The 26579-nt window shown below is 48.3% G+C and overlaps 3 protein-coding genes across 5 annotated transcripts in view; 2 read left to right on the top strand and 1 right to left on the bottom strand.

Moving 5' to 3' along the window:
* Positions 1-10281: 10281 nt before the first annotated feature.
* On the top strand, positions 10282-13042 carry HSD17B10 (hydroxysteroid 17-beta dehydrogenase 10). 3 transcript variants are annotated; one of them, XM_059679166.1, is made up of 6 exons: positions 10282-10403; positions 10706-10870; positions 11668-11832; positions 12194-12322; positions 12405-12513; positions 12705-13042. In XM_059679166.1, exons 1-6 carry the CDS (start codon positions 10377-10379, stop codon positions 12893-12895), a joined length of 786 nt encoding a protein of 261 aa, XP_059535149.1. In that variant the 5' UTR covers positions 10282-10376; the 3' UTR covers positions 12896-13042. The 3 variants fall into 3 exon arrangements, with proteins under 3 accessions (XP_059535149.1, XP_059535147.1, XP_059535148.1); XM_059679164.1 differs by lacking the exon at positions 10282-10403 and adding an exon at positions 10488-10626; XM_059679165.1 differs by lacking the exon at positions 10282-10403 and adding an exon at positions 10588-10623.
* Positions 13043-13052: 10 nt separating this feature from the next.
* Positions 13053-25827, bottom strand: RIBC1 (RIB43A domain with coiled-coils 1). The gene is made up of 8 exons (XM_059679163.1): positions 25611-25827; positions 25196-25309; positions 19246-19362; positions 17404-17485; positions 16856-17200; positions 14385-14503; positions 13543-13952; positions 13053-13423 (listed from the first exon to the last, which is right to left on the bottom strand). Exons 3-8 carry the CDS (start codon positions 19360-19362, stop codon positions 13342-13344), a joined length of 1155 nt encoding a protein of 384 aa, XP_059535146.1. The 5' UTR covers positions 25196-25309; positions 25611-25827; the 3' UTR covers positions 13053-13341.
* A 103-nt stretch (positions 25828-25930) lies between these two features.
* SMC1A (structural maintenance of chromosomes 1A) overlaps positions 25931-26579 on the top strand; it is a 32129-nt gene continuing 31480 nt past the window's right edge. The window contains exon 1 of the mRNA XM_059679162.1: positions 25931-26108. Within this exon, the coding sequence (XP_059535145.1) occupies positions 26000-26108 (109 nt within the window). The 5' untranslated portion in view covers positions 25931-25999. The remainder of the gene's footprint in view (positions 26109-26579) is intronic.

Raw genomic sequence — 26579 nt, 5'->3', positions numbered from 1 at the left:
CATTCATTGTTCATGGTGCTCTTTTTAAAGACAGCTGCTCAGGTTTTTCAATAATCTCAACTGATCTGGTACCCTGGCAACCACTAACTCAGCGCCTGGCACATAAGCCACAGCTTGCCCGTCTAGCACTTTCATTCTATTTAAACAAAGGTGCTCTTCTGGGCAGAGGCAACCCCTCTGGCTCACAGTGCAGCTAGCTATGTTTGGTAGAAAAAGGCACCCCATCTCCTGACTCACGGAGCCCTGCGCTAGGATGTATGGCACAGCTGCTTGAGGTTGACTTTTAGATCCCTGTTCTCACTGTGTCAGTGCAAGGTGTTCTACACAATGAACACTTGCATGACCTTGTGTATAGGGAGGTCCTGCTGGGATTTGTGATTTAGCCGCTGTCTGTCTCCAAGACCTCAGACTTCTATTATCCTAACCACACTCTCATTCACTGCTTTCCCTGTTACCTGTTTTCCACAACACTGGCCTTCACTCCTGCCCTAGCAGAAGACAAACCCAGTCCTGCCTCCGATCTCCTCCTTGCTCTTCCCTCTATACTCCTTTCTTCCCTAGACCTTTGTATGTTCGGGTTCTCAGTTCACCAATAGAGTCAATTCCTTCTCCAGATCTCCAGGTCTTCAATATCATCACAGTCCATGAGATGACTCAGTTCCCACCTGGAAAATCTCAGGGCTGTCAAAAGAATTTACCTTTTGGCCCTAGCCAGTTTGGCTCAGCGGATAGAGCGTCGGCCTGTGGACTGAAGGGTCCCAGGTTCGATTCCAGTCAAGGGCACATGCCCAGGTTGTGGGCTCAATCCCCAGTAGGGAGCGTGCAGGAGGCAGCCAGCCGATCAATGATTCTCTCTCATCATTGATGTTTCTATCTCTCTCTCCCTCTCCCTTCCTCTATGAAATCAATAAAAGTATATATTTTTAAAGAATTTACCTTTTGTTCTAGCTGACACCTAACATAGTTTCCTGACCTCCCTTGCTTAGTGTTTACTAAAAGGGACTTACAACTGTAAATTCTTCCCCTGTCCCTTTGAGATGTAGATGTATCTCCCACAGCTCCAGGGCATCTCTCTTAGTATTGGTGAACTAAGAACCGGAACATACAAAGGTCTAGGAAGGAAAGGAGTGCAGTTCTTGAACTGCAATCATCAGGAAGCCTAGGGCCTCTATCTCCCAGCCTCGGTGGGAGGATAGACTCCTCACTTCCATAACGGACCGCTCGCAGACGCAGCCGGCCGAACTGCACCTACACTGACCAACCCGTTGTAGTTTTTCACTTCCCTGACACCACTGAGCCCCTGCTTGCTCCTCTCCCTCCTTCAAATGCCCAGTCACCCCTGCACAAATGGGAATGGGGCTCAGCTTTCCCCCTACTGTCAGGAGTGACTGAATAAAATCTGTTTTGCCCAGTTGGTGTGGCTCAGTGGTTGAGCATTGACCTATGAACCAGGAAGTCACGGTTCGGTTCCGTGGCCAAGGCATAGGGAGCATGCAGGAGGCGGCCAATCAATGATTCTCTCTCATCATTGATGTTTCATCTCTTCCTCTCCCTTCCTCCCTGAAATCAATAAAAAATATATATATATATTTTTTAAAATGCACATACTAAAAAAAAAAAAAAAAGGCCCCAAGATTGGGAGATAGGAGACCTAGATTTTAGTCTCATGGTTTGTCTTGGTTAACTCATTAGTTACCTGAGTCAAATTGCTACATCAACATGGTCCAACTACTTTACTGTCTGTGTGAGCTGGGGCGAGATATGGAATCTCTCTGTCTCAGTTCCTTCATCCAGCAATTCCTTCCTCTCAGGGTTGTTGGGGGAAGATGAAAGCGGTATGAGATAAACATAATAGGTGCTCAGGAAATGAATTCCTATCTTGACCTTTTACTAGGTCTCTCTTATCTGGTCTCTTACCCAGAGCAGCAGAATTTGTGCTCATAAGAGTGAGGCCTCTGGAGCCAGAATCTCTGAGTTTGAAGTTTCGCTTTGCTCCTTAACTTTGGAAAGTGGCTTAACTTTTCTGTACTCACCCTGGCCAGATAGCTCAGTAGGTTAGAGTGCCGTTCAGATATGCCAAGGTCTCGAGTTCGATCTCCAGTCAGGGAACATACAAGAATCAACCAATGAATGCATAAATAAGTAGAACAACAAATCAATGTTTCTCTCTCTCTCTCTCTCTCTCTCTCTCTCTCTCTCTCTCTCGATATATATATCTGTCCTCCCTACCTCTCTCTCTAAAAGCAATCAATTTAAAAAAAAGAGTTAAAAAACTTTTCAGTACTCAGTTTCTTCATTTGTAAACCAAGGATGATTGTAATCATAGGGTTGTGATGAGGATTAATAGAGTAAATATCCTCACAACAGAGCCTGACATCAGTGTAAATAGTATGATTGGGCCTCAGGATCCTCATTCCTAAGAAGCATTAGGCTTTAAGTTCCCTGAAGTCTCTATAATGTCACCCCTGCAGCTGGCATACAATAATATTAGTTTCAGGTGTACAACGCAGTGATTCGGCATTTATATACCTTATTATGTAATCCCCACACTAAGTGTAGTAACCATCTGTCACCATGCAAAGTAATTACAGTATTAATGAGTATATTCTCTGTGCATCACATTCTGTGACTTATTTTATAGCTGAAAATCTATACCTCTTATTTTCCTTCACCTTTTTCACCCATCCCCCCACACCCACCCATACAGCAACCAGGTTGTTCTCTGTTTCTATGTCTATTTTTGTTTTGTTTGTTTCGTTTTTTAGGTTCCATATGTAGGTGATAGCATAAGGTATTTGTCTTTCTCTGTCTGACTTCTTTCACTTAGTATAATACCCTCTAGGCCAGTGGTTCTCAACCTTGGCTGCACATTAGAATCACCTGGGAATCTTTTTAAAATCCTGATTTCTGGGCCTCATCCTCCGGAAATTCTGTTTCTTTGTGATGGGGTGGGGTCACAACACGAGTCACAAAGAAACAGAATTTCCGGAGGATGAGGCCCAGAAATCAGGATTTTAAAAAGATTCCCAGGTGATTCTAATGTGCAGCCAAGGCTGAGAACCACTGCTCTAGGCCCATCCATGTTGTCGTTTTTATTGCCATTCGCGGTCAGTTTTAACCCCATCTCACACTAGACGGCTTCCAATCTCCTTCAGGCTTCACTTCCCTGATACATGGTCTGAAGTCACTCTTTACAGTACTTGACAGGCCCACCTGGGGTCTTCCTTCCACAGAGGTTCTTCCAGGCTACAGGGGCAGCTCCACAGGTATTTCACCACCACCCAGCCCCACCCCAAAGGACCCCCTTTTTGACTCAGAGGCCCCAGAGTGTGGGGTGGGCTCCTAGAACTAACTGGCTGGAAGACTTGGGGTGAGGTGTGGGGCAGTTACTGTCCAAGCCTAGCCTCCTTTGGGGGGGATGGTGGGGGGAGAGTGGATCTCATATTTTTTAAAATTGTTCTTTTTTATTGACTTTTTTTAAGAGAGAGAGATCAATTTGTTGTTCCATTTATTTATGCCTTCCTTGGTTGATTCTATATGTGCCCTGACCAGGGATCAAACCCACAACCTTGGCGTATGGGACGACGCTCTGACCAACTGAGCTACCTGGCCAGGGCGACTGGACCTCATATTGAGTCCCTTCTAGGACATGGAGATGTGAGGACGGGAATGAGAGGGGTTTCCTCTGGGTCTAACACACCCACTCCCTTCTGTCTTCCGGTTTTCAGTTTCCCCAAAGGACCGGAAACTGTGATCTAGTTGAAAGGAGCAACCACAGCTCCCGTCTACTTCTGAGGACTCTGCGCCCGCCCACCCAAACTTCCCCTGGCGCCCCGAACTTCTCCTCCTCCTTCTGCGACCAGGCGCCTTCACTGTGACCAATCGCTGTCACACCGGCTTTGTCAACATCCCTTTACAGTCATCCCCTATAAGGGTCAGACCGGATGGCACCGCCTGCTCTACAGGGGACTCTCCAACCTCCCTGGGAACAAGAAGTGAGCCGGTCACGCATGCGCGGACAGCATTTTCACCAAGGACAGGCCAACCCAGCCCCAAGGTCCGGTGGGGGCGGAGGACGCATGCGTAGATGCCATCCGCCGTTTCCAGCTGGGAAAATGCAGTGAGTGGGTGGTGGCGCCAAGCTGAGTCTATGCAACCCCGGCAATGCGGGCAGAACCCGCGCCCCCCGCCACCCCTTTTCTGTCCCTGGGTCTGGTCTTCCCACACTCAGTCGGGTCTATAGGACAGCCCCGTACTGGAGTCTTAGTGTGAGTCCTTCTGTTTCCGCTGGCCGTTCCTCTAATAAAAATGAACGAATGAATGGCAAGTATAGTGAATCTCAGGTGCCTTTGCTTAGAGGGGGCGCAGCCTGTATACGGATTGCCACCCGTCCTTGGTTTCACACCGGCTGCCTTTTCTTCCCCACCTGGAAGTGGCAGAAATAAAAGAGAAACCTGTCTCCTGCCTGAGACCTTTCGCCAGACACTTTGGGTCCCATCACGCCCTTTGAGGACCAGAGCCACCTTTGAACTCCACGTGATGACAGATCAGGGCCTCCCACCCCCGCCATTGGGACAGTCTCACATGGCGCAAGTGGCCTAGGGTGGAGGGCACAGCACTAGGACGCACCGCCTTTTATGGCACACAGAACACACTCTTTCTCACTTCGAGGAGGAGAAAACTGAGGCTGGGCGACCCATAGGACGTGACCCAGGTCCCACAGCCTCTCCTTCAGTGGGTGTGTGCTCAAGATTTATTCCAGACACTGCCTCTAAAGCCTAGCACCCGGAAGGGGCCCCCCACCCCCACCCCGCTGGCCCCCACTTCTAGGTGCTGCCCGATCGCACTCGCAGGAGGTTCAGGCTGACTCATACCTCGCCCCCCCCCCCCCCCATTTATTCTGTTCCAAGTCTTTCCTAATTCGACCCGGGTGGGCGGGGAGGTGAAGGATTCTCAGAATCTCTCCCTAGTCCTCCGGATTTGGGGGCCGAGGGAATGGTTAGAGAAACTAGTCTAATCCCGGGGCTGGAGAGCAAGGAGCCTCAGAAGGGCTAAGGTCCGGTGTCCCAGAAGGAGAAGAATGGTTCTGTCTGCAGTGCCTGAGCCTCCCTCCTCCCGCTCCTGTCCCCTCCCTGCGGCTGCTGTCACTCCCCGCTCTGTACCAGCTCTGGTCCCTCCCCGGCATTCCTACCTGCTTGCTGCCTTCCTCGGGCTGCCCACATCCCCTTCTCTTCCTCCCCCACAGCCTCCCTGGCTCCGGGCCCCTTTCCCTTCTTCTACCTCCATATTGTCAGATACCATCCGCTCCCTCCCATTCCTTCCCTCCCTCCAAAAACAAACAAACACCCCCAACTGGCCCTATAATGGCTTCACTAAGCCTGCAGGCTGCTCCCAGCTTTCTAGCTTTCCTGCTGGGTGAATGTGTAAACCTTGAGGTAATTCTCCCGAGGCTGTGAAGGCTGACACTGCAGTAATCACAATACTGACTGAGTCTACCGAATGATTCAGGGTTAGTGCGATGTCACACATATGCATTCATTCACTCAGCAGACACTGCCATCTGTTCTGCCCAGGGCCCTGTATGCTTACTATGGATACAGAGATCAGAACAGACCCCTGATCTCTCAGAGGTAAGTATTGGTTCAAAGGTGGACATAAAGAGCTGTGGGAGTGTGAGTGTGTGAGTGTGTGTGTGTGTGTGTGTGTGTGTGTGTGTGTGTGTGTTGAGGGGGGCATCTCATGGTCCTAAGGAAAATCTGTACGGTGGGATTGCCACCTGGTTGGGTGGCTCAGTTGGCTGAGCGTTGTCCCAAGAACAGAGAGGTTGTCTGTTGGATTACCTGTCAGGGCACATGCCTGAGTTTCTGGCTCCATCCCCAGGGGGGAGAGCAGGAAGCAGTCAATTGATGTTTCTCTCTCTTTCCCCCTCTCCCTCTCCCTCTCTAAAAATCAATAAAAATATTTTTTTAAAAATACAGGATGCCCACTTCAATGTGAATTTAAATAAATAACCAATAATTTTAGTTAATAACAATTTCCATAATAGTATGTCCCAAATATTGCACGGGAGATACTGATACTAACAATTATTTGTTGTTTATTTGAAATTAAAATTTAATTTAAAAATCATCTGGCAGCACTACCATGCATTGTTGCTGGAGAGTACAGTGTTATACAGGCTGAAGTCAGGAAGTCAGCAGTTGTGGATTATGGAGAGCCCTGCAGGTGAGGGGAGACCACTGAAAGGGTTTAAAGCGAGGAGGGTAACATAACATTTGAGTTTTAGGAAGAGACTTCTACTGGCTTCTTGGAAGGTCCTTTTAAGAGGGACAGCAGTGGGATTTGACCAGGTGCAATAATACAAGAGATTTTGGGTGTTGATAACATGAAGATGGGAAAGAGGAAGTGCCAGATACAGGGAGTATGTTGATTAGATGGAGTGAAAAAGGCATTAGCCCCAGAGTCTGGCTTTGGTGTCTGTTAAGGTAGTATTGCTACTGAGATAGAGCAAGTTTACGGCGAAATGATTGAATTTAACTTAAGACATGTGTTGGAGGTGCTGAAGAGCCACCTGGTGTGAGGGGCTAGCAAATGATGGGCTATCTCATCCTGACGTTAATGGAGAGATGAGCTGGCGGTAGAGATGGAGAAATCTTCAGCAGAGAGGCAGTATTGAAACCAGGAGATTACTGGGCTCCTCGGTGAGGGGGCAGAAGAAAAGGAACCCAGGGAGGAGTCTTAGAAAGAAGAGTCAGGGAAGTAGGAAGAACCAGGAAAGTGAGGTATCATGGAAGACAAGGGGGGGTGTCTAGGAGGAGGAACTAATCAACCATGTCTTACGCAACTAAAAAGTTCTAATTACACAGAGGCTGAACAATGCCACTGATTTGGTCCATGCTAAAGTCATCATAACCTTAGGCTGGCTCACTCGGGCTCATTCAGATGTCAGCCCTATTAAGTCAAGTGGTAGACACTCAACTAGCATGCGTCCTCAGCACACTCTCAGAGGCTCGCAGGTCATCCTCATGTCCTGCACACTGCTTCAGAGTTTAAAACATTCATTCAAATTGTGCCCCAGCTGTTCTGGCCGGTGTGGCTCAGGTGGTTGAGCGTCGTCCCATGCACCAAAAGGTCGCTGGTTTGATTCCCAGTCAGGGCACATGTCCAGGTTGTGGGCTCAATCCCTGGTCAGGGTGCATACAAGATGTTACTCTCTCACATCAATGTTTCTCTCACTCTCCCTTCTCCCCCCCCCCCCCTAAAATCAATAAAAACATATTTTTTAAACAATTGTGCCCCAACTCACTCGGAAATTACAAGCACACATTTGGGTCCTCTCCATACTCATCATTTGAGTCCCTTTATAGTTGCCAAAGTCACCTCAGAGCCAGCCAGATCCAGTACAACTCTGTCTTTAAAGGGGTAACTTTAGCCCCTACAGGGGTTAAAAGGCTTATCTTGTAGTTTTTATCTCCCAGGAGTGAAGACCACCTTTGTTTTTCTCTCATCTCCTGGTATGCCTAATAGCCCCTGGGGGGTTATAAGGTAATACTGGATGTTGCTGATTCTGGTCCTCATGCACCCAAACTGATGGATATCATTGAGTTTATCTGTTCCCGATTTTCTAATGATCTTGAGACAGAAGTTTGAACAATAAAGACTGGGCATGCTCAATGGCACAAATCCCCAAGGAAATGGGAGGGGCTAGGACCCAGGCCCAGTGGGAAGGGAAGCCCCAAACAAGACCTCTCTTCTCTGAGACCCAAGAAAAGGATAGTGTGGCTAGAGAGAATGTTGGAAGTGACAAGAGAGGAAACATTCCCCTAATGGCCTCCATTTGCTCTAAACAGGAGTTCTTAACCAAGGGTCCACAGCCCCTTTGGAGTCTGTAGAGAAAATTTAAGGAGCCCATGGATTTGGATGGGAGGGGAAGGCATCTTTATTTTTACTATCACTAACAGAAATGTAGCATGTCCTTCTGTCTTTCTGTCCTTCTAAGGGTGTAACAAGCTACATTACTATAGCAGTACCTGTGGCTTTGTCACCAATGGAAATCAGATTTTCATACCTTACCATGGTTGTTGCAGATCTCTCAAAAAAACATTATTTTGAAATCATGGTAGCCACTAAATCTGTTGATGGAGCTTTGTGTTTAATGTATTGATAAAGAAGCACATGTAAGCAGCACAATTCACCATAGCTAAGATTTGGAAACAGCCTAAGTGCCCATCAGTAGATGAGTGGATTAGAAAACTGTGGTCCATCTACACAATGGAATACTACGCTGTGGTAAAAAAGAGAAGGAGTTCTTACCATTTGCAACAGCATGGACGGACCTGGAGAACATTATGCTAAGCGAAATAAGTCAGAGAAAGATAAATACCACATGATCTCACTCATTTGTGGAATATAATGAACAACATAAACTGATGAACAAAAACAGATCCAGAGACAGAGAAGCGTTGATCAGACCATCAAACCTCAGAGGAAAGGTAGGGGAGAGTGAGGGTAAGGGAGAGAGATCAACCAAGGATCTGTATGCAAGCATATAGGCCTAACCAATGGACACAGACAACAGGGGGGTGAGGGCATGAATGGGGGGGGTAGGGGGTAACATGGGGATAAGGACACATATGTAATAACTTAATCAATAAAAACTGGAGAGCATTATGCTAAGTGAAATAAGCCAGTCAGAGAAAGATAAATACCACATGATCTCACTCATTTGTGGATTATAGAGAACAACATAGACTGATGAAAAGGGACAGACCCAAAGACTGAGAAACAGCGATCAGGCTATCAATCCCCAGAAGGAAAGTAGGGGAGGGCAGGGGTAAGGGGAAGAGATCAACCGAAGGACTTGTATACATGTATATAAGCCAAACCAATGGACATGGACAACAGGGGGATGGGAGCATGAGTTTGTGTGTGTGGGGGAGGTTGGGGGTTAATGGGGGGGATGAGGACACATTTGTAATACCTTAACTAATAAAAAAAAAGTTAATTTCTGGGATGATGATAACATCCTATATAATAAAGAGCTAATATACAAAAAATAAAGAAGCACATATAACATATGTATTTTTTTATTTTTTTTAAATATATTTTATTGGTTTTTAACAGAGAGGAAGGGAGAGGGATAGAGAGTTAGAAACATCGATGAGAGAGAAGCATCGATCAGCTGCCTCCTGCAACCTCCTACTGGGGATGTGCCCGCAACTGAGGTACATGCCCTTGACTGGAATCGAACCTGGGACCCCTCAGTCCACAGGCCGACACTCTATCCACTGAGCCAAACCAGTTAGGGCAACATATGTATTTCTTTAAAATTTTTTAAAATTTATTTATTGATTTTATAAAGAGAGGAAAGGAGAGAGAGAAATATCGATTTGTTGTTCCACTTGTTTATGCATTCACCTGGGTCTTAAATGACAGCCTCTGATTGAAATCCAATTTGCAGTGTGTGATCTGGGCTTTGGGGTTCAAAATACCTTGGATACAGAGGACAGTAGGAAAGGTTGAACTGGTGAAAGATGTTTTTGCTTCTGTATTTATGCCCCTCTGGACTTGTGTTTCTCAGCAGCTCTGTCTCCTAATGTCTCTTCTAGCTACTGTGTCTCTTAGTGGCTCTCCACACCCCTATCTATCTCTGTGATCCGGCCTGGCATCTCTGTTCCCCGAGATCTCTTCAACATATTCCTATGTACATGGCTCTCAGAATCTCCATCTTCAGCTATTCATGTCTGTGTTCCAGAATCTGGTTCTCTTACCTTCCTTTGTGTTTGTACTGTAAGTATCTCTTTTCCAACTGAATTGTGCTCTCCTGGAAGGCATGAACTCTTTATTATTCCTCTGGGTATCCCCGCTTAAAGCCGAGCATGTAAGAGTCTCTCAGCAACGTTCATACTTGAATGAAGGATTTTTCTGAGAAGTAAGGGACTCGCAATCTCCTGCTGCTCCCCGCCTCCCGCGGAGCTGGCTGTGTGGCCCTGGGCCAGCTAGAGACTTGGGCGGAGGGTGTGGCATTGTGCTGCTGCTCTTGGGTTCTTTCCCCAGGTGACACAACTCTTTGAAGGCACTTTGCCATGTCCTAACCCTCTCGGCAAGAGACCAAGAGACCAGAGCAGTCAGCACACTCCCGGACGCCCCGCCCCCTCCGCCGGCCCCGCCCCCTCCGCCATTGGAGGAGCGCGGGCAGCCGGCTCCGCCTGCTCCGTCGGCCCCGCCCAGTTGTCCGTTGGAGGAGCGCCGGCAGCCGGCCCCGCCCACTTCGCCATTGGAGGAGCGCCGGCAGCCGGCCCCGCCCACTTTCCGGCCCCGCCCACTTCGCCATTGGAGGAGCGCCGGCAGCCGGTTGGGGGAGAGGCGTGGGAAAGATGGCTGCGGCGTGTCGGAGCGTGAAGGTATCCGGGTCCTCGCCCCTGCGGCTTGCCCCGCTGAACCTGCTGGGACTTTGGCGGCCGTGGAAGTAGAGGGAAGAGATCGGTGCCGGGAAAATGGTCACGCGATTCTAGGCCCGGTATTGCGGCGGTGGGGCTCGGGAGGTGAAGGTCAACTCTCCGCAGCACGTGTATGTGGGGTGCCTGGGTGGACTCTCTCGGGATGAGAAGCGTAGAGTTGTCGTCAGTAAGGAGAGGGGCACACCTGGAGAACGGGCAGATGAAAGGGTCTGCACAGCGTAACCGTTGACGGTACCTCTTCACAGGGCCTGGTCGCCGTAATAACCGGAGGCGCCTCAGGCCTAGGACTGGCCACAGCGGAGCGACTTGTGGGACAGGGGGCCAGTGCTGTGCTTCTGGACATGCCCAGCTCGAATGGGGAGGAGCAGGCCAAGAAGTTAGGGAAGAGCTGCGCCTTTGCCCCAACCGACGTAAGTGGGGTCACTTCACCCCCCCCCAAGGCACCAACCAGGGAACCCATGGGTCCCTCCTTCCCATAGGCTGCTGTCTGTGTGAGGGGTGGGCCCGTCTCCTTTTCTTAAAAACAAAACTAAACAAAACAGTTTTATTGATTTTTAGAGAAAGAGGAAGGGAGAGGGAGAGAGACAGAGAAACATCCATGTGAGAGTGAAACATCCATCAGCTGCCTCCTACCTGGGATTGAGTGGGCCACCCAGGCATGTGCCCTGACCAGGAATCGAACTGTCAACCTTTTGCTGCACTCTACCACACCCAACCAACTGAACCACACTGGCCAAGGCAACCCATCTCCTTTTCCCTTCACAACAGTGGGGATAGGGATTGGACATGTCATGATCTCCTGGAGGGGATATGTATAGTTTGAAAAACTCATAGTGCCCTGTAATTTTATATGTTTAAAGTTGAAAAACTTTTCATGAAAAAAAAACTACAGACAGTAAAGCTTGATGCAATCATCTTAGCAGGTTGGGGCACAAGAAAGCTAGTCTGTCTTCATATCACTAATTCTCAAAACAGTGCTCTGATTCACAGCAATTGAGAATCTCCACTCATATGTGAAATTATCAAAAGAGGGCATAGATTTAAAAAACGTTTTGAAACACTGCTTTGTAGTACCTGACATTTTCAGCTTTCTCCAGTTTTCTCTTGGCCTCTCCCTTGCTTATATAATTCTGCTGCCCCTCCCATAGGTTTAGTGGGGAGTGTGTGTGCTGGGTGATGAGTCCCTCCTCCACTTCTCCTCCTGAAGGTGACCTCAGAGAAGGACGTGCAAGCAGCTCTGGCTTTAGCAAAAGAAAAGTTTGGCCGTGTGGATGTGGCAGTCAATTGTGCAGGCATTGCGGTGGCCCTCAAGACATACAACGTAAAGAGGAACCAGGCCCATACCTTGGAGGACTTCCAACGAGTTATCAATGTGAGGCCTTGGAGATTCTCTAGGCCCTAGAGTCTAGGGGTAGGAATAAGATGTGTTGGGCTGTGGGTGCTCCCAAAGCTTTTAAGGGACAAAAGCCTGCCTCTGCCTCAAGTTCTAACCATGTCTCTACTGGTCCTCTAGGTCAGTGGTCGGCAAACTGCGGCTCGCGAGCCACATGCGGCTCTTTGGCCCCTTGAGTGTGGCTCTTCCTAAGCCTTAGGAGTACCCTAATTAAGTTAATAACCATGTACCTACCTATATAGTTTAGGTTTAAAAATTTTGGCTCTCAAAAGAAATTTCAATCGTTGTACTGTTGATATTTGGCTCTGCTGACTAATGAGTTTGCCGACCACTGCCCTAGGTGAATCTCATAGGAACCTTCAATGTGATCCGCCTTGTGGCTGGTGAGATGGGCCAGAATGAACCAGACCAGGAAGGCCAACGTGGGATCATCATCAACACCGCCAGCGTGGCTGCCTATGAGGGCCAGGTGTGTGAGCAGGGGCAAGGCTTGTGCCTCCTCAGTGACCTGTTGGGGGCCCTCCCACCTATGACCTTCACTCTTTCTCCAGGTTGGACAAGCTGCATACTCTGCTTCCAAGGGGGGCATAGTGGGCATGACACTGCCCATTGCTCGGGATTTGGCTCCCATGGGCATCCGGGTGATAACCATTGCTCCAGGTAAACCCATCCCCTCCCTGCCACACCTGGGATTGGGTGGGATCCATGGGCAATTGAGAGGGGAAGCAAAGCAGCAGCAGCAGCCCTCCATCCCTGGGCATAGGGAAGCACTACAAGTAGGGCTGGGTGGGGGCGGGGGAGACAGGGTAAACATGAAAGCAAGGGCGGGCCTCTGACTCTGTCTTGTCTAGGTCTGTTTGGCACCCCACTGCTGACCAGCCTCCCAGAGAAAGTGCGCAACTTCCTGGCCAGCCAGGTGCCCTTCCCCAGCCGACTGGGCCACCCTGCTGAGTATGCTCATCTGGTACAGTCCATCATCGAGAACCCATTCATCAATGGAGAGGTCATCCGGCTGGATGGGGCCATCCGCATGCAGCCTTGAAGGGAGGGGGCAGACGAAACACACTCTCTTCCACCCATCCTTCCCCTGGCATACTATACTCCAGCTTGGGAGGAAGCCTGGTAGCCATTTTGTAACTCTGCCCACTAATCACCTTCTGTGCCTAATAAAGTCTATTTCTTACAGGAAGTGGGCAGTGCTGTGTGCTGGGGGAACTGACATGGGGGAAAAGGTGAATGGGTGAAGACTGACAGATGCACAGATCCCAGGGGTGACATGGGAAAAGCAGTGCCTCACACCTTTGGGTCCTATTCTAACACGTGGCCTTGATTTTAGTCAACAACTTTATTACCTACGCTCACAGGTAGGGGTACTGGCTCTGCTATCTTCCTCTGGGAAATGGAAGGGGATCTGCAGCATTTTCCTCAAACTGCTAACTTCTATGGGCTTCATGGGGGAGGGGGAAGGAAGAAATGACCATCTTGAACTCAGCGGCCACTGGTGTTGAACTGGAGGTTATATGGGACCGCAGCTTGACCGGTGTAAATCACTGAATTCAGGTAATTCTGCCTGTGAAAGAATTGCAGAGGCCTCAACCAATGGGCTTTCCCTTTTCCCTGTCTTTCTGGCCTTCACCATTCCTCCCTACCCCTTGGCAGTCATCCCTGCTGCCGCCCCCGAAAACTTACTGGGCTTTGTGGTCATAAGCCAGCTGCTGGTTGAAGGAGCCCAGCCCCCTTCGGAATTCAGCACATAGTTGCTTCTCCTGTTCTTCTAGCTCCATGGATGCTTGGGCCAGGCATGCGGCCTGTCTTTCCCATTCGGCATCCCGTGCTTGTTCGGCCCGGCGCTGCACCTCCTTTTCACGCCATTGCGCCGCCTGGGCTTTCTTGATGCTGGTTTGACTCTCTGGAATCACGCCCTTCCCCTTCCCGCCATAGGGCAGGATCCGGGAGGCAGGGGTGGCCATCACAGGTTGTGGGGTGATCTGGGGTGTCTCATTCACTAGGTCACCCTTGATCTGGGCATGGATGTCTTTCAAATTGGCCTCCTGTTCACGCCGATATTCTTGCAGCCGTCGCTCAGCCACCTCAGCTGCCTGGTGGGATCCCCAAATGGGAGAATTTGGGTACCCAACCTCAGGGAACTTTCAGTCACAGGGGAAGGGGAGACATGGCCCTATTCTCCATCTCAAGGGCAGAAGGAACAGAGGTATTGCATGGCCCTTGAATGACCTAAGGTGGGGAAGGGGTGGAATGGACAGAGAACTTCCCTGCCCTCTGGAAACCTTTAGGCTGAGCAGCTGGGGAAGGCAGGACAGTGTTCTGTTCTCAAGTCAGCCTGAGTCAAGGTGGGGAATGGCATCTTCTGCCCTAAGAGTCCCCTAGGATAAAGGGGGAAGTCCTCAGGTAGATGAGAGGGATGGTGTTGATTTGAGAATAATTGTGAGGAGAAGCTGTGGCTAAGACTCCCCAGGACTTTGTTCAGGGGGATAGGGACGGCTCAGGGCACTGGATGGCTCAGGCCATACCTGGGCTTTGTGGGTATTGGCCATGGCATACTTCATGGCTATGCGGCAAGACTCCTCCAGCTTGGCCAGCTGGACGGCCCGAGCTTCCACAGCTATGCGCAGCTTCTCACGGAGCTCATCTATACAGAGAAATTTGATCAGGGCCCTGTACTGGCCTGCTTCATTCTGGGTTTGCTCATTCAGCCATTTGTTCAACAAGCATAATTGGTGTGTGTGTGTGTGTGTGTGTGTGTGTGTGTGTGTGTGTGCATGTTTCGGAGTGGGGGTAATATCCTAATTGGAGGCATGTAGAGTGAGCTACTCTGTCAGGCTAAGGATAGCCAAAGCGGCAGTAACAAGGATTTCTCAAGTGCCCAACTGAAAGGTGCCTCCAGTGGACCTGGATCCCAGTGCCAGCTCTTCTGTTGCTTCTGAGCTGTGTGATCTTGGGGAGATCACTCCATCTCTCTGAGCCTCAGTCTAAGAGCCATGTGTTGGGTTCTAAGGACACCAAATTGATTTTTAGAGAGAGAGGAAGGGAAAGGGACAGAGAGATCGAAACATCGATGAGAGAGAAACACCATCAATCAGCCACCTCCTACACACCCCCTATTGGGGATCGAGCCCGAAGCCCGGGCATGTGCCCTGATTGGGAATCAAACCATGACCTCTTGGTTCATGGGTTGACCCTCAACCACTGAGTCACACTGACTGGGTTTATGGGAACTTTAGACAGTGGGTGAGAGGACGGCTCTCAAGAGGAGGTGATCCTTGAAATACAGGTTGCATATTAGCCAAGAAGCAAAGGGCATTTCAGGCCACTGGCATAACCTGAGCAAAGGTATTAACACTTAAACCTACCACACTGGTCTTACAGTTTCTAGAGCATGCCAGACACTCCTGCCTCGTGGTTTTGCAAAAGATGTTACTCTTGGCTCAGCTTTCTTGCTTCCCTCAGTCTTTGCTCAAATGTTACTGCTTCAATGAGGTCTTCCCTCTCTCTCCTACCTAGAATGACAACCTGCCTACCTCCAACGTTTATTTCCCTTCCCTGATTTTTCTCCCTAGGATTTGTCACCATCCAATATATTCTACATTTAAAATTATTTTTGCCTATTGCCCGTCTCTCTCCTCACTAGAAGGTAACCAGAGCGGGGAGCAAACCCACAGCCCAGGTACACGCATCCTTGACTGGGAATTGAACCTGTGACCCTTTGGTGCGTGGGCCGACACTCTAACCACGGAGCACACCGGCCAGGGCTAAACTGATTTTCTTGAAGGCATAGTTCTGTGGGCTTCTGGAGGGTGCCTGTCTTGTTTACTTTGGTCTTCAACTGATCATTCAGCAACGATTTATTGAGCTCCCTACACAGTGGTAGGCCCTGTACTAGGCAACTGGCATACAGGTGTGCAAATGAGACATATGGATCATCTTTAGTGAGCCAACATTTTGGGGAGAAGACTGACATCCACAAATACTTTCAGAGTTAGTTACATCTGCAAGTGGTACAACAGAACAGAATGCTGTATAATAGGGGTAACTGAAAGGTGAGCAGTATGAGTAAATAAGAGATGGTCCTTGCCCTGGAAAGGCTTACTCGAATGGAAGAGGACGACGTGGCCACAGATAACGTCATAGTAATGGTAGCTACTGGTCATTGAGCACTGACTTAAAACCCTTAAGTGATGACCTACTGCCTACACAATAAAGTCACAATGCCTTAGTTTGGTGTTCTCTCTTCCTCCGAACTCTCAACCCTGGACTGCACTGATACTAAACTGTGTGTGAATCCTAAACCAGACCATTCACAGACCCAGTGCTGCAGATTGTGCTGCACACACAGAATCTCATTTCATCCTCACGTGAGCTCTGTGCCATGGATTCATTCCCATTTTAAAGACAAGGAAGCTGAAGCACAGAGAGGAAAATTCATTTGCCCAAACCAGCTAGTAATTGGCAGAGCTATTAGGTCTGTCTTCTCTTTACTGTGCTGCCTCCAGGTAATGAAATGCTAGGATTGTCCAGCTGGCGTGGCTCAGTGGTTGAGCATTGACCTATGAACCAGGAAGTCATGTTCGATTCCCAGTCAGGGCACATGAGGGTTGCGGGCTTGATTCCCAGTGTGGTGTGTGCAGGAGACAGCCAATCAATGATTCTCTCTCATCATTGATATTTCTCTCTCTCTCCCTCTCCCTTCCTTTCTGAAATCACTACAAATATATATTTATTTACAAATATATATTTAAAAAAAAAAGAAATGCTAGGCTGATGGGGACCAATGGCTATACTGTCAGTTACTGAAGAAAGTCGGGGAGCTTGAGGTCTGATCAATCTTTCAGCAGCAGCCCTAGGGGTAATTGGACCTTCTCTCCGCCCCCATGCCCTACCCCCTCCCCGCCACCTCCAGTTCTGGTCTCCTGGGTGCTGTCCCCGACTTGGGACTTTTTCCTACCAGGCCTCAGGTCTCAGCCTGGAGGGCCCAGCTACTTACTGGTACGCCTTTCATCAGCCCTGGCTTGCTGTTGCTCCTGTATCTGCTTATCCAGGTTGTGCCTCAACTGCTCCTGCTGCATTCTTATGGTCGCGGCCCTCTCTGGGTCCTCCCCAGAGAAGTACTGTAGGCTGGATGGGCTATAGTGCGCATCATTGTTAGCGTGAAGGGCTTGAAACCCCTTCCAGAGTTGATCTGGACCCCAAAGGTTAAATTCACACTTATTCTTGAGCTGTTGTTTCTGCTCGCGAAACTCTTGGACTTTTTTGGCCAGGCGACGTGTCCGTTCTGCATCTTCCTTTTCTAGCATCTGTGCTACCATATCATAGTGGACCTGAGCGGTACCTGGGGGTGGTGGGCAGGGACATGGAGGAAGCCCCACGGGAGGGACAGAGCCCACTCAGCATGGCCCCTGCCCCCAAGGCCCACCCGGTTTGTTCCATCATCCCCAGGCCTCAAGGCCCCACTTGGAGGCAGAACTGCCTTACTTAGTCCACTCAGTCCCATTCATTCTCCTCCTTGGCAGGCCTCTGGCCTTGGGCTTTTACCGTAAGCTTCTTCCTTGCACCGCTCTCTGATCTCCCGAAGCTTCCGCTCTTCTACCTGGCTGTTCAGGGTTCCAACATCCACCTGATCCCAAAGAAATTAGCTAAATTGTGGCAGAGGCCCAGCAGCAGTCCTTACTCTGCTCAGTAATCCTGTTTAAAAATCCTCCTATAGATTCCTAATTCCTACTGGATAATAGTGTTGCACCTATAGCCCAGCCAGCATGGCTCAGTGGTTGAACATTGTCCTATGAACCAGGAGGTCACGGTTCAATCCCTGGTCAGGGCGCATGCCTGGGTTGTAGGCTCAATCCCCAGAAGGCGGCGTGCCGGAGGCAGCTGATCAGTAATTCTCTCTCATCATTGATGTTTCTGTCTCTCTCTCCCTCTCCCTTCCTCTCTGAAATCAAAAACATATTTCAAAAAAATAGTGTTCCACCATCTCAGCATGGTTCAGAAGCCCCTCGATAATCTAGCTCCTGCTCATTCTCCAACCTCATCTCGGTACCCTCTCCTCTGTCCCAACCTCAGGAGCTCCACGCTTACAGTTTCCTGCACATCTTAGTCCGTTTTGTATAGACAGCTTTTGCTCTGGCCACTTAGAACACTTTTCATCTGTTCTTTATGGAAACCTATTCATCCCTTCAGCACAGGCTTCACTTTCCTGACCCACAGGATCTCAGACCCACTGTCCGCATTATATTGAAGTTGGCCTCTCTTGGTGATTTCCTCCCCCAGACTGTGAGTCCATTAAGGGCCGAGATTAGGCCTCAGCTTTGTGTCGCTCCTGTGCAACCCACTGCTTGGCACAAAGCAGGCCCTAGGAAGTGCTGGCCAACAGGATCTTAGTCACACCACTCAAGCCTCAGCCAACCACTTACTTGGGTCAGGCACTCTGCTCTGGTTGACAGGGCTGCCACCCTAAGTTAATACCTCAACATTTCCTTTAGCCTACGAGGAGGAGCTTAGAGCTCAAAGACCTGGGACTCATCCAAAACTACACACGTAGTACACAGCAGACCTGGCCTTGAGTGAAGGTGTGGGGTCTTTTCCACAATACATGTGGCATCCTCCCTTCACCCACCCCCTAATCTATTTTTTCTTAAACTACCAATGTTTTCTCTTTATTTTGATTGTAATTCATTCATTTAAACTGTTTCAAAACTGTGCAAAGGGGAATACAGTTTAGTGAAGAATGTGTCCCTCCCATCTCTGCCCTTCAGCCTGGCTAACATTCTCTTATGTAGCCTTCTAGATAGAGTTTAGGCATATGCAGTACCAATATCCTTTGGACTTCTTTTGGTTCCATGATAGTTGTCTTTCAACAACCAGGCCTGTTGGCCCAGAGCTGACTGGAGAAGAGTCAGCTGTCACAGCTCTTCTTCCCCAAGTCTCTTCCCCTGCAACCCCAACCACCTTCCCAGGCCCTTCCTGTGCCTACAAGTGGGTGCTTTCTCTCCCTCTCCTTCCTTTCCATCCCCAGGGCCTGCTCAAATGAGGGAGGGGCCCCGACCAGTGTGCTCAGTGGTTGAGTGTTGACCCATGAACCAGGAGGTCATGGTTCCATTCCCGGTCAGGCACATGCCCGGGTTTCAGGCTCGATCCCCAGTACAGGGCATGCAGGAGGCAGCAGATCCATGATTCTCTCTCATCATTGATGTTTCTATCTTTCTCTACCTCTCCCTTTCTCTCTGAAATCAATGAAAATATATTCAAAACAAAACAAAACCCCAAAAAACATATTTTTTAAAATTCAGGGAGGGGGTAACAGGCACTGCTATGTTCCTCTCCAGGGGCAAAAGTGAGGTGGCTCTGGGTCCCAAGAAAGTCCCACTGCCCACTCACCCCCATGGTTCGGGTGCGCACATCAAGGAATCGTTTCTGTCGCTCCATCTCGCGATTTCGTCTAGCCTCAATGGCTGCCACCTCCTTGGGATCTAGTGGCAGGCTGTAAGGAAACATCTGGAGAAAGGGTGAGGTAGGATGCCCCATCAGTGCTAGACCCCACCCCCATTCCTTTCTCCCCATAGTATCTCACAGGTTGGTTAGTGATTCCTACTGATTTTACTTCCTGTTATATTTCATATTCGTATCCCCCATCTCTGCTGTGGCCACCTGAATTCAGGCCTCACAATCTGGTGCCAGTCTACCCCCACCTGCTGGATTTAGAAGAGTGTCTCCATGACCTGCTCCCCTTTCTAAGTCTCAAACTTACAACACTCTCCCTTTCACTTTATGCTTTATTGTTTTCCTCATTTCAGCAAATGGCACCACCATTACCCTTTTATTTTTATTATTCTGCAGTCAAATGAAAAGCTACAGGGCTTAAAATTGCCTGTGTCCCTTCATACTTAGGGCAGCCCATTTTGGGCACGTAGCCAGCCAAAGCCACAGCTCAAAACATTGCGCAAACATAACTCTTATCATGTCCCTCAGGCAGTCTGCGCTAAGACTGACAAAATGTGTTTCTAAGGGCACAGAGCCCTTCGGCCATTAGGAAATCATCCTAACACAGAGAGCTCAGCTAATCTGAGGCAAGAAATCAGATTTGGGGTTTTTGAAGTAGATTGGAATCTAAAGCTTGAAATATTCATACCTTACATTTTTAAAAATTTTACCGTGTTTCTCACCTGCTTAAAACACTCCACTTGCCTTCTCACTGCACTCAGAATCAGATCCAAACTCCTAGACGTGAGCTTCCAAGATCCGCTTCCTGCACACCCCTCCAGCTCATCTCATGCCAGCAGCACCCCTGCTTACAGCGCCCCAGGTGCAAAAGTGAGTGAGTCCTCTAACAACACAGCTGTTCCCACCGCAGGGTCTTTATCCACAGTTTTGTTTGGAATACCTTTCCTACAGCTAGTTCCCATCTAAAAAAAACATTGTGCCCTGGCCTATTCAGTGGTTGGAGCACTGGCCCTCGGACCTAATGGTTGCTGGTTGGATTCCCAGTCAAGGGCGCATACCTGGGTTGCAGATTCGCTCCTTGCTCCTATAGGGGTGCATGCAGGAGGTAATCAATTGGTGAGTTTCACATTGATGTTTCTCTCACATTGATGTCTCTATCTCTATCTCTATCTCTATCTCTATCTCTATCTCTATCCCTATCTCTATCTATCTCTCTTCCACTCTCTTTCAAAATCAATGGAAAAAATATCCTCGGATGAGGATTAAAAAGCACACAACCAGCCCTGGCCAATTTGGCTCCGTGGATAGAGCGTCGGCCTGCAGACCAAAGGGTCCCGGGTTCAATTCCAGCTAAGAGCATGTACCTAGGTTGCAGGCTCCTACCCAGCCTGGACTCTGGTCAGGGCTCATGCAGGAGGCACAGGAGGCAACCAATCGATGTGTTTCTCTCACATCAGTGTTCCTCTCTGTCTTTCCCTCTCTCTTAAAATCAATGAGGAAAAAAAAAAATCCTCGGGTGAGGATTTAAAAAAACACAACCATTTTGTAACTGTGAAATATTAGATACACACAGGAGAACATATATAACCTGTATGTAAGTTAGGAAGCATGATAAAATAGAGACCCATGAACCAACTCTCCAACTTAGGAAATAGAACATGATCAATATTAAGTATCTGTATCTCTTCTCCCTTATCTTTACCCTGAGATATAACCATTGTCCCAAATGTTACCACTCCCTTACTAATATGCATTCATACACTGTGTGTACCATTCCCCAAACAACATTTTAAAACATTTTCTCATCTTGGGACTTTATAGAATATCATGAAGAATGTATTATTTTACATCTTGCTTTTTTTCACTCATGTTCATTCTATCATTTAACAAATACTTGTGAAGTGCCTCACTGTCACTCTTCTAAGCATTGGGAGACATCAAGGAGCATAAGTGATAAAAAGCCGAGTCCTTGTGGAGGTTATTTTCTAGTGGGGCCAGACACACAATACAACAAAGAGTACATTAAACAGTTTGTAAGATGATGATAAGTGCTATGGGGAAAAAATATAGAGCACGATAAGGGGCAATGAAAGTGCCAAGGAAATAGAAGGGGGTGTTTCAATTTTAAATATGGACATCAGGGGACACATAACTAAGAAGGTAATATTTGATTGAATACTTGAAGAAGTTGAAGGAGTCATCTATGCAGCTATCTAGGAAGAGAACACTTCAGGCAGAGGGAAGAGCAAGTGTGAAGGCCTTAAGATGGACACACATTTGCCCAACCGGTGTGGCTCAGTGGTTGAGCATCTATCTATGAACCAGGAGGCTACAGTTCAAATCCTGGTCAAGTTATATGATGTTTCTCTCCCTCTCTCCCCCAGCCCCCAATTTTTGGGCTGTATCCACACTGTGTGTGGGGGGAGGAGGGGGGACAGTGCAAGAGGCAGCTGATCAATGATTCTCTCTCATCATGGATGTTTCCATCTCTCTCTCCCTCTCCCTTTCCTCTCTGAAATCAATAAAAAAAATATACTTAAAAAAAGATGGACACACATTCAAGGCAACAGCAGGAGGCAACTGTGTGAGCAAAGGAAAGGTAGGTAGGAAATGTCATTAGAGAGATAATGCAGGGGCTAGAGCATGCAGGACTTTGCAGACCATTGGAAGGCTGTGGCTTTTACTCTGAAACAGGGAGCCATTGGAGAGATTTGAGCAGTGGAAGTGATATGTTTTGCTTTTGATTTTTAAAGGAAAACTCTGGTTGCTGTGTTAATAATAGACTGGGATTAGGGGAGGCAAGGCTACAAGCCAGAAGACCAGACAGGAGGCTATAGCAGTCGTCTAGGCAAGAGATGATGGTGACTCACACCAGGTTGGGAATAGCAGAGGTGGTGAGAAGTGGTCACATTCTGGATTTATTCTGAAGGCAGAACTGATAAGACTTTCTGATGGATTGGATGTGAGGTGTGAGAGCAGTGTCAAGAATAACTTCAAGCCTGGCTGGTGTTGCTCAGTGGACTGAGCATCGTACTATGCACCAAGAGGTCGCTGGTTCGATTCCTGGTCAGGGCACATGCCTGGGTTTTGGGTTCGGTCCCTAGTAGGGGGCATGAAGTAGGCAGCTTATTAATGTCTCTCTCCCCATCTCCCTTCCTCTCTCTCTCTAAAACCAATAAAAACATATTTTAAAAAAGAATAACTTCAAGAATTTGGGCCTACAGAAGGATTATACATCTTTAACTCATTGCCCTCAAGTTTAGCCATATGATTTGCTTTGCCCTTTCCAGTGAGAGAATTGACATATGTCATTGCCAAGCAGAACTAAGAGCCATTAGGTGATAGCCACTTTTTCTCTTCACTCTCTGCTATGCGACTGGTAAGGGCTGCTCCTTCAGCCTGGGTCCTGGAGTGGTGACATAGACCAGAGATGCAGCCAACCCAAGAAGCAGGAGTGAGAAATAATTTTTTTGTTTTTTTTAAAATATTTTTTATTGATTTCAGAGAGCAAGGGAGAGGGAGAGAGAAATAGAAATATCAATGATGAGAATCATTGATCGGCTGCCTCCTGCATGCTCCCCCTATTGGGGATCGAGCCCACAACCCGGGCATATGCCCTGACTGGCAATTGAACCGTGACCTCCTGGTTCATAGGTCAATACTCAATAAATGTTGGTCTTTATAAGCTTTTGAGATTTTGGGGTTGTTTGTAACCTCAGCATAATTTAGCTTATCCTGACTGATATAAGGGAATCTACAGCTATAAGGCAATAGACCTCTAAGGGAGTAGTGAGTGTAGATGGATAAGAATGTCCGAGAGGAGACAGGGAGAAGAGGAGCCAGCACTGTAGGCTAAGGAGGAATGGCCAGTGAGGTGGAAGAAAACCCAGGAGTGTGGTGTCAGAGAAGCCAAGTGAAGAAAGTGCTTTTGGGAGGAGAGAATGAATGACGGATAATGGGGGTTAAGAGGAGAACTGAGAACTGTGTGTACTTAATAATATGAGGATTGCTGATGACCATGACAAGAACATTTTTGGTAGAGTTGTGGGGATGAAAGCCTGATTGCAGTGGTTTCAATAAAGACAAGGACTCCATGGCCCAAATAACCCAGTTTATTTATTTTTAGTTGCAAGAGAAAAAGAGGCGGAGGAATCTGTAGATTACAAGAGACTTATATATACAAGTGGGAAAGTTTCTGTAGCATATACCTAGAAGTGGAAGTGCTGGATCCCAGCACTTAAAGTATATTTAACTTTCAAGATAATGCTAACTTGTTTTCCGAGGAGATTGTACCAACAGTGTATAAAAACTACAGTGTAGCCTGGTCGGTGTGGCTCAGTGGTTGAGCGTCAACCTATGAACCAGGAGGTCATGGTTCCATTCCCAGTCAGGGCACATACCCAGGTTTTGGGCTCTATCCCAGTGTGGGGTGTGCAGAAGGCAACTGATCAATGATTCTCTCTCATCGTTGTTGTTTCTTTCCTTCTCTCTCTCTCTTTCTCTCTCTCCCTTCCTTTCTGAAATAATTTTAAAAACTACAGTGTATAAAAACGTAGGCACTCCACATCTTCACCAACACTTGGTATTGCAGGCTTTATAATTTTTGCCCATTTGTGCTTATAAAATTATAATTGATTTTGATTGGAATTGTCCTTATTGCTAATGAGGTTGTACATCTTTTCATGTGTATTTTGGTCATTTTTGTTTACTCTTCTCTGAAGTGCCCATTCATAGCTTTTGTTCGTTTTTTTTTATTTTTTTAAACTTTATTTTTAAATAATTATTGTTGAAAGTATTACATATGTCCTCTTTTGTTCATTTTTTAAAAATATATATTTTATTGAATTTTTACAGAGAGGAAGGGAGAGGGATAGAGAGTTAGAAACATTGATGAGAGATAAACATTGATCAACTGCCTCCTGCACACCTCCCACTGGGGATGTGCCTGCAACCAAGGTACATGCCCTTGACCAGAATCGAACCTGGAACCCTTCAGTCTGCAGGCTGACACTCTATGGACTGAGCCAAACCAGTCAGGGCTCATTTTTTAAATAATCAGGTTGTTTGCTCTTTTCTTATTAATTTTATGAGTTCCTTATGTATTCTATACAACAATCATTTGTTAATTTATATGTGGCAAACATCTCTATTTTGTGGCTGGTCTTTTCATTTTATTATTATTATTTAAAGTTTTTATTATTTAAGAAATCCCCTGAGGTCATAAAGATATTCTCCCATATATTCCTCTAAAATTTCTAAAGTTTTGCCTTTTTCATTTAAGTTTTTAACCTATTTGGAATTATATTTTGTATATGGTATGAGAGGTAGGGATTCAATTTGATTTGCCCCCAAGCTCCATTTCCTGTCAGATTGCTGTCCTTTGATCATTTTATTCCCTCAGCCTGATGATGACTGTTTCTCCAAGTTGAACTTCATTTATGGCTCCTCTTCTAGATTCTATCAACCAAACTTTCTCACTTTCTTGCACCTGTCCTAAGACTAAGACTCTTCTCAGTCTCAGGACTAACCCCAGCCTACTCATTCCATATGTCACCACAATACTTACATTGTGGTGACATATGGAATGAGTCACTGAAGGGAAGATTCCATAGATATTTTAAGCTTCTTGGACTGCTAAGGCCATGGCCTTAGTAATGAGTAGGTTTAAGGTGATAGGAAGATGAAGGGATGGAAGAGAGGGATATAAAAGATGGGGAATAGAGAGGGGGAAAGGATAGAGAGGGTAGAGTTGGGGGGCAGCGAAAGAAGGGGGAAGCAAAGGATGGGGCAGAAGGGGATGGAGAGGAGGGCATAGGATAGCGATGAGTCATGAAGAGGAAGATAGGAAGTGGGGAGAAGAGAAGGATAAAGGGTTCATACAAAATACCTTTCTCAGCAAGGACTCCCAACTTTGAAGCTCCTACTTGGGGTCCTGCTTCAGGTGCCAACAAGTGGCTCAGATCCACGTCTGCTCTTGGGCTACAGCGTCAGTCTGCGAACTCTGCTTGGAAGAACCCAGGGGGCGGGGGGGGGGGGGGTGGAGGGAGATGGGATAGGGTAGAACCTCTGGACAGCCCGTATCCCTGTCGCTTGAGTACCCTTATCCCCCTTTACACCCCATTTCCCTCCACACCTCGTCCAACCTCGAACTTCATCCCCCTCCGCCTCCGCCCACAGCAAGGGCTGAGTTCATAGAGCACCGAATCCTCCCGCTGGCCCCTCCTTCCCGTACAGTCCTTCCCGACCCTGTTCTTGTTTGAGCTTTGTAACCGGGCAGGCGGCAGCCACAGCCGATCTCCCACCTTCCTCCTGCCCCGGAGGGCATAACCCTACTGTGATTTCTGACTCGTCTCAGCAAGTTTGACTTCCGATCCCTCGCGTCTGCTTTCTCCGCTGCGATTTGGTTTGTTTGCGGCGACTCTGTTGCCGAGCAACAAGGAAGGGGGCGGGCCCTAAACGCTTGTCGTAAGCTCGCACCCTGGCAACGGGTCAACAAAACTTTCACGCCAGCCGGAAAGCCCTCCTCCCCGGTTCCGGCCAGCGCCGGAAGCCGGAAATCCCGTTTGGCCTGGACTCACGCTCGCGAGGTTTGCTCTCCGCCCGGCTTGCACCGCGGTGTTTCCCGCGCAGGCTACTCCAGTTCCTGGCGTACGGCGCGGCCATTCGTACCGCCGCCGGCGCCGCCGCCGTCATGGGTTTCCTGAAACTGATTGAGATTGAGAACTTTAAGTCGTACAAGGGGCGACAGATTATCGGACCATTTCAGAGGTTTACCGCCATCATCGGACCCAATGGCTCTGGTGAGATTACCCTGCTGCGGCCCTGCGCACATCCCGCCCTGGACCCCTCTCCAATATCATAGTACAACCCAGCCCATGCCACCTGAAATGTTGCGAACTGTAACAGGTTCCTCGCCCCTCCTTCGGGGGTACGGCCTAAAGCCGCTGTCCGGGCTGGGGGACTCTGACTTGAACCTCTTCCCTAGGTGTCAGTTGCCCGCTCTTTACGCGCCCCCCACTCCAGCCCGAGTGGTACGCTCCGCCCGGTATGTTCCCCTTTCCTCTGCCCCCCTCCCGCCAAAAGTGGTCCAAGTCCGCTGGCAGCTGGATCCCCTCCTTGTGTGAACCCTCTGGAAGGTGTGGGACTGCTGGTACCCCTCCCGTGGTCTCCGGTCCCAAGCGGTACATTTAACCCGTCCCGCCTCACATTGGTACGCTCCGATTTCGCCCCCCTTTTTTTGTGTGCTCTCTTTCGGAGGCGGGCAATTTTGA

Source organism: Myotis daubentonii, chromosome X (genome assembly GCF_963259705.1).
Source record: "Myotis daubentonii chromosome X, mMyoDau2.1, whole genome shotgun sequence".
NCBI lineage: Eukaryota > Metazoa > Chordata > Mammalia > Chiroptera > Vespertilionidae > Myotis > Myotis daubentonii.
The sequence above is the reverse complement of the archived record's forward strand: the minus strand, read 5'-3'. Positions and strand labels throughout refer to the sequence as shown.

What these genes read in the sequence shown, in the direction of transcription:
- HSD17B10 (XM_059679164.1), top strand. Translation starts at nt 10,573, where the DNA reads ATGTGGGGTGCCTGGGTGGACTCTCTCGGGATGAGAAGCGTAGAGTTG. An exon ending in ACTTCCAACGAGTTATCAAT is followed by an intron (nt 11,833 to 12,193) that starts GTGAGGCCTTGG and finishes CCACTGCCCTAG; the next exon opens with GTGAATCTCATAGGAACCTT. An exon ending in GGTGATAACCATTGCTCCAG is followed by an intron (nt 12,514 to 12,704) that starts GTAAACCCATCC and finishes TGTCTTGTCTAG; the next exon opens with GTCTGTTTGGCACCCCACTG.
- RIBC1 (XM_059679163.1), bottom strand. Translation starts at nt 19,362, where the DNA reads ATGTTTCCTTACAGCCTGCCACTAGATCCCAAGGAGGTGGCAGCCATT. An exon ending in GTGCAAGGAAGAAGCTTACG is followed by an intron (nt 17,201 to 17,403) that starts GTAAAAGCCCAA and finishes CACCACCCCCAG; the next exon opens with GTACCGCTCAGGTCCACTAT. An exon ending in GCTTATGACCACAAAGCCCA is followed by an intron (nt 13,424 to 13,542) that starts GTAAGTTTTCGG and finishes ATTCTTTCACAG; the next exon opens with GCAGAATTACCTGAATTCAG.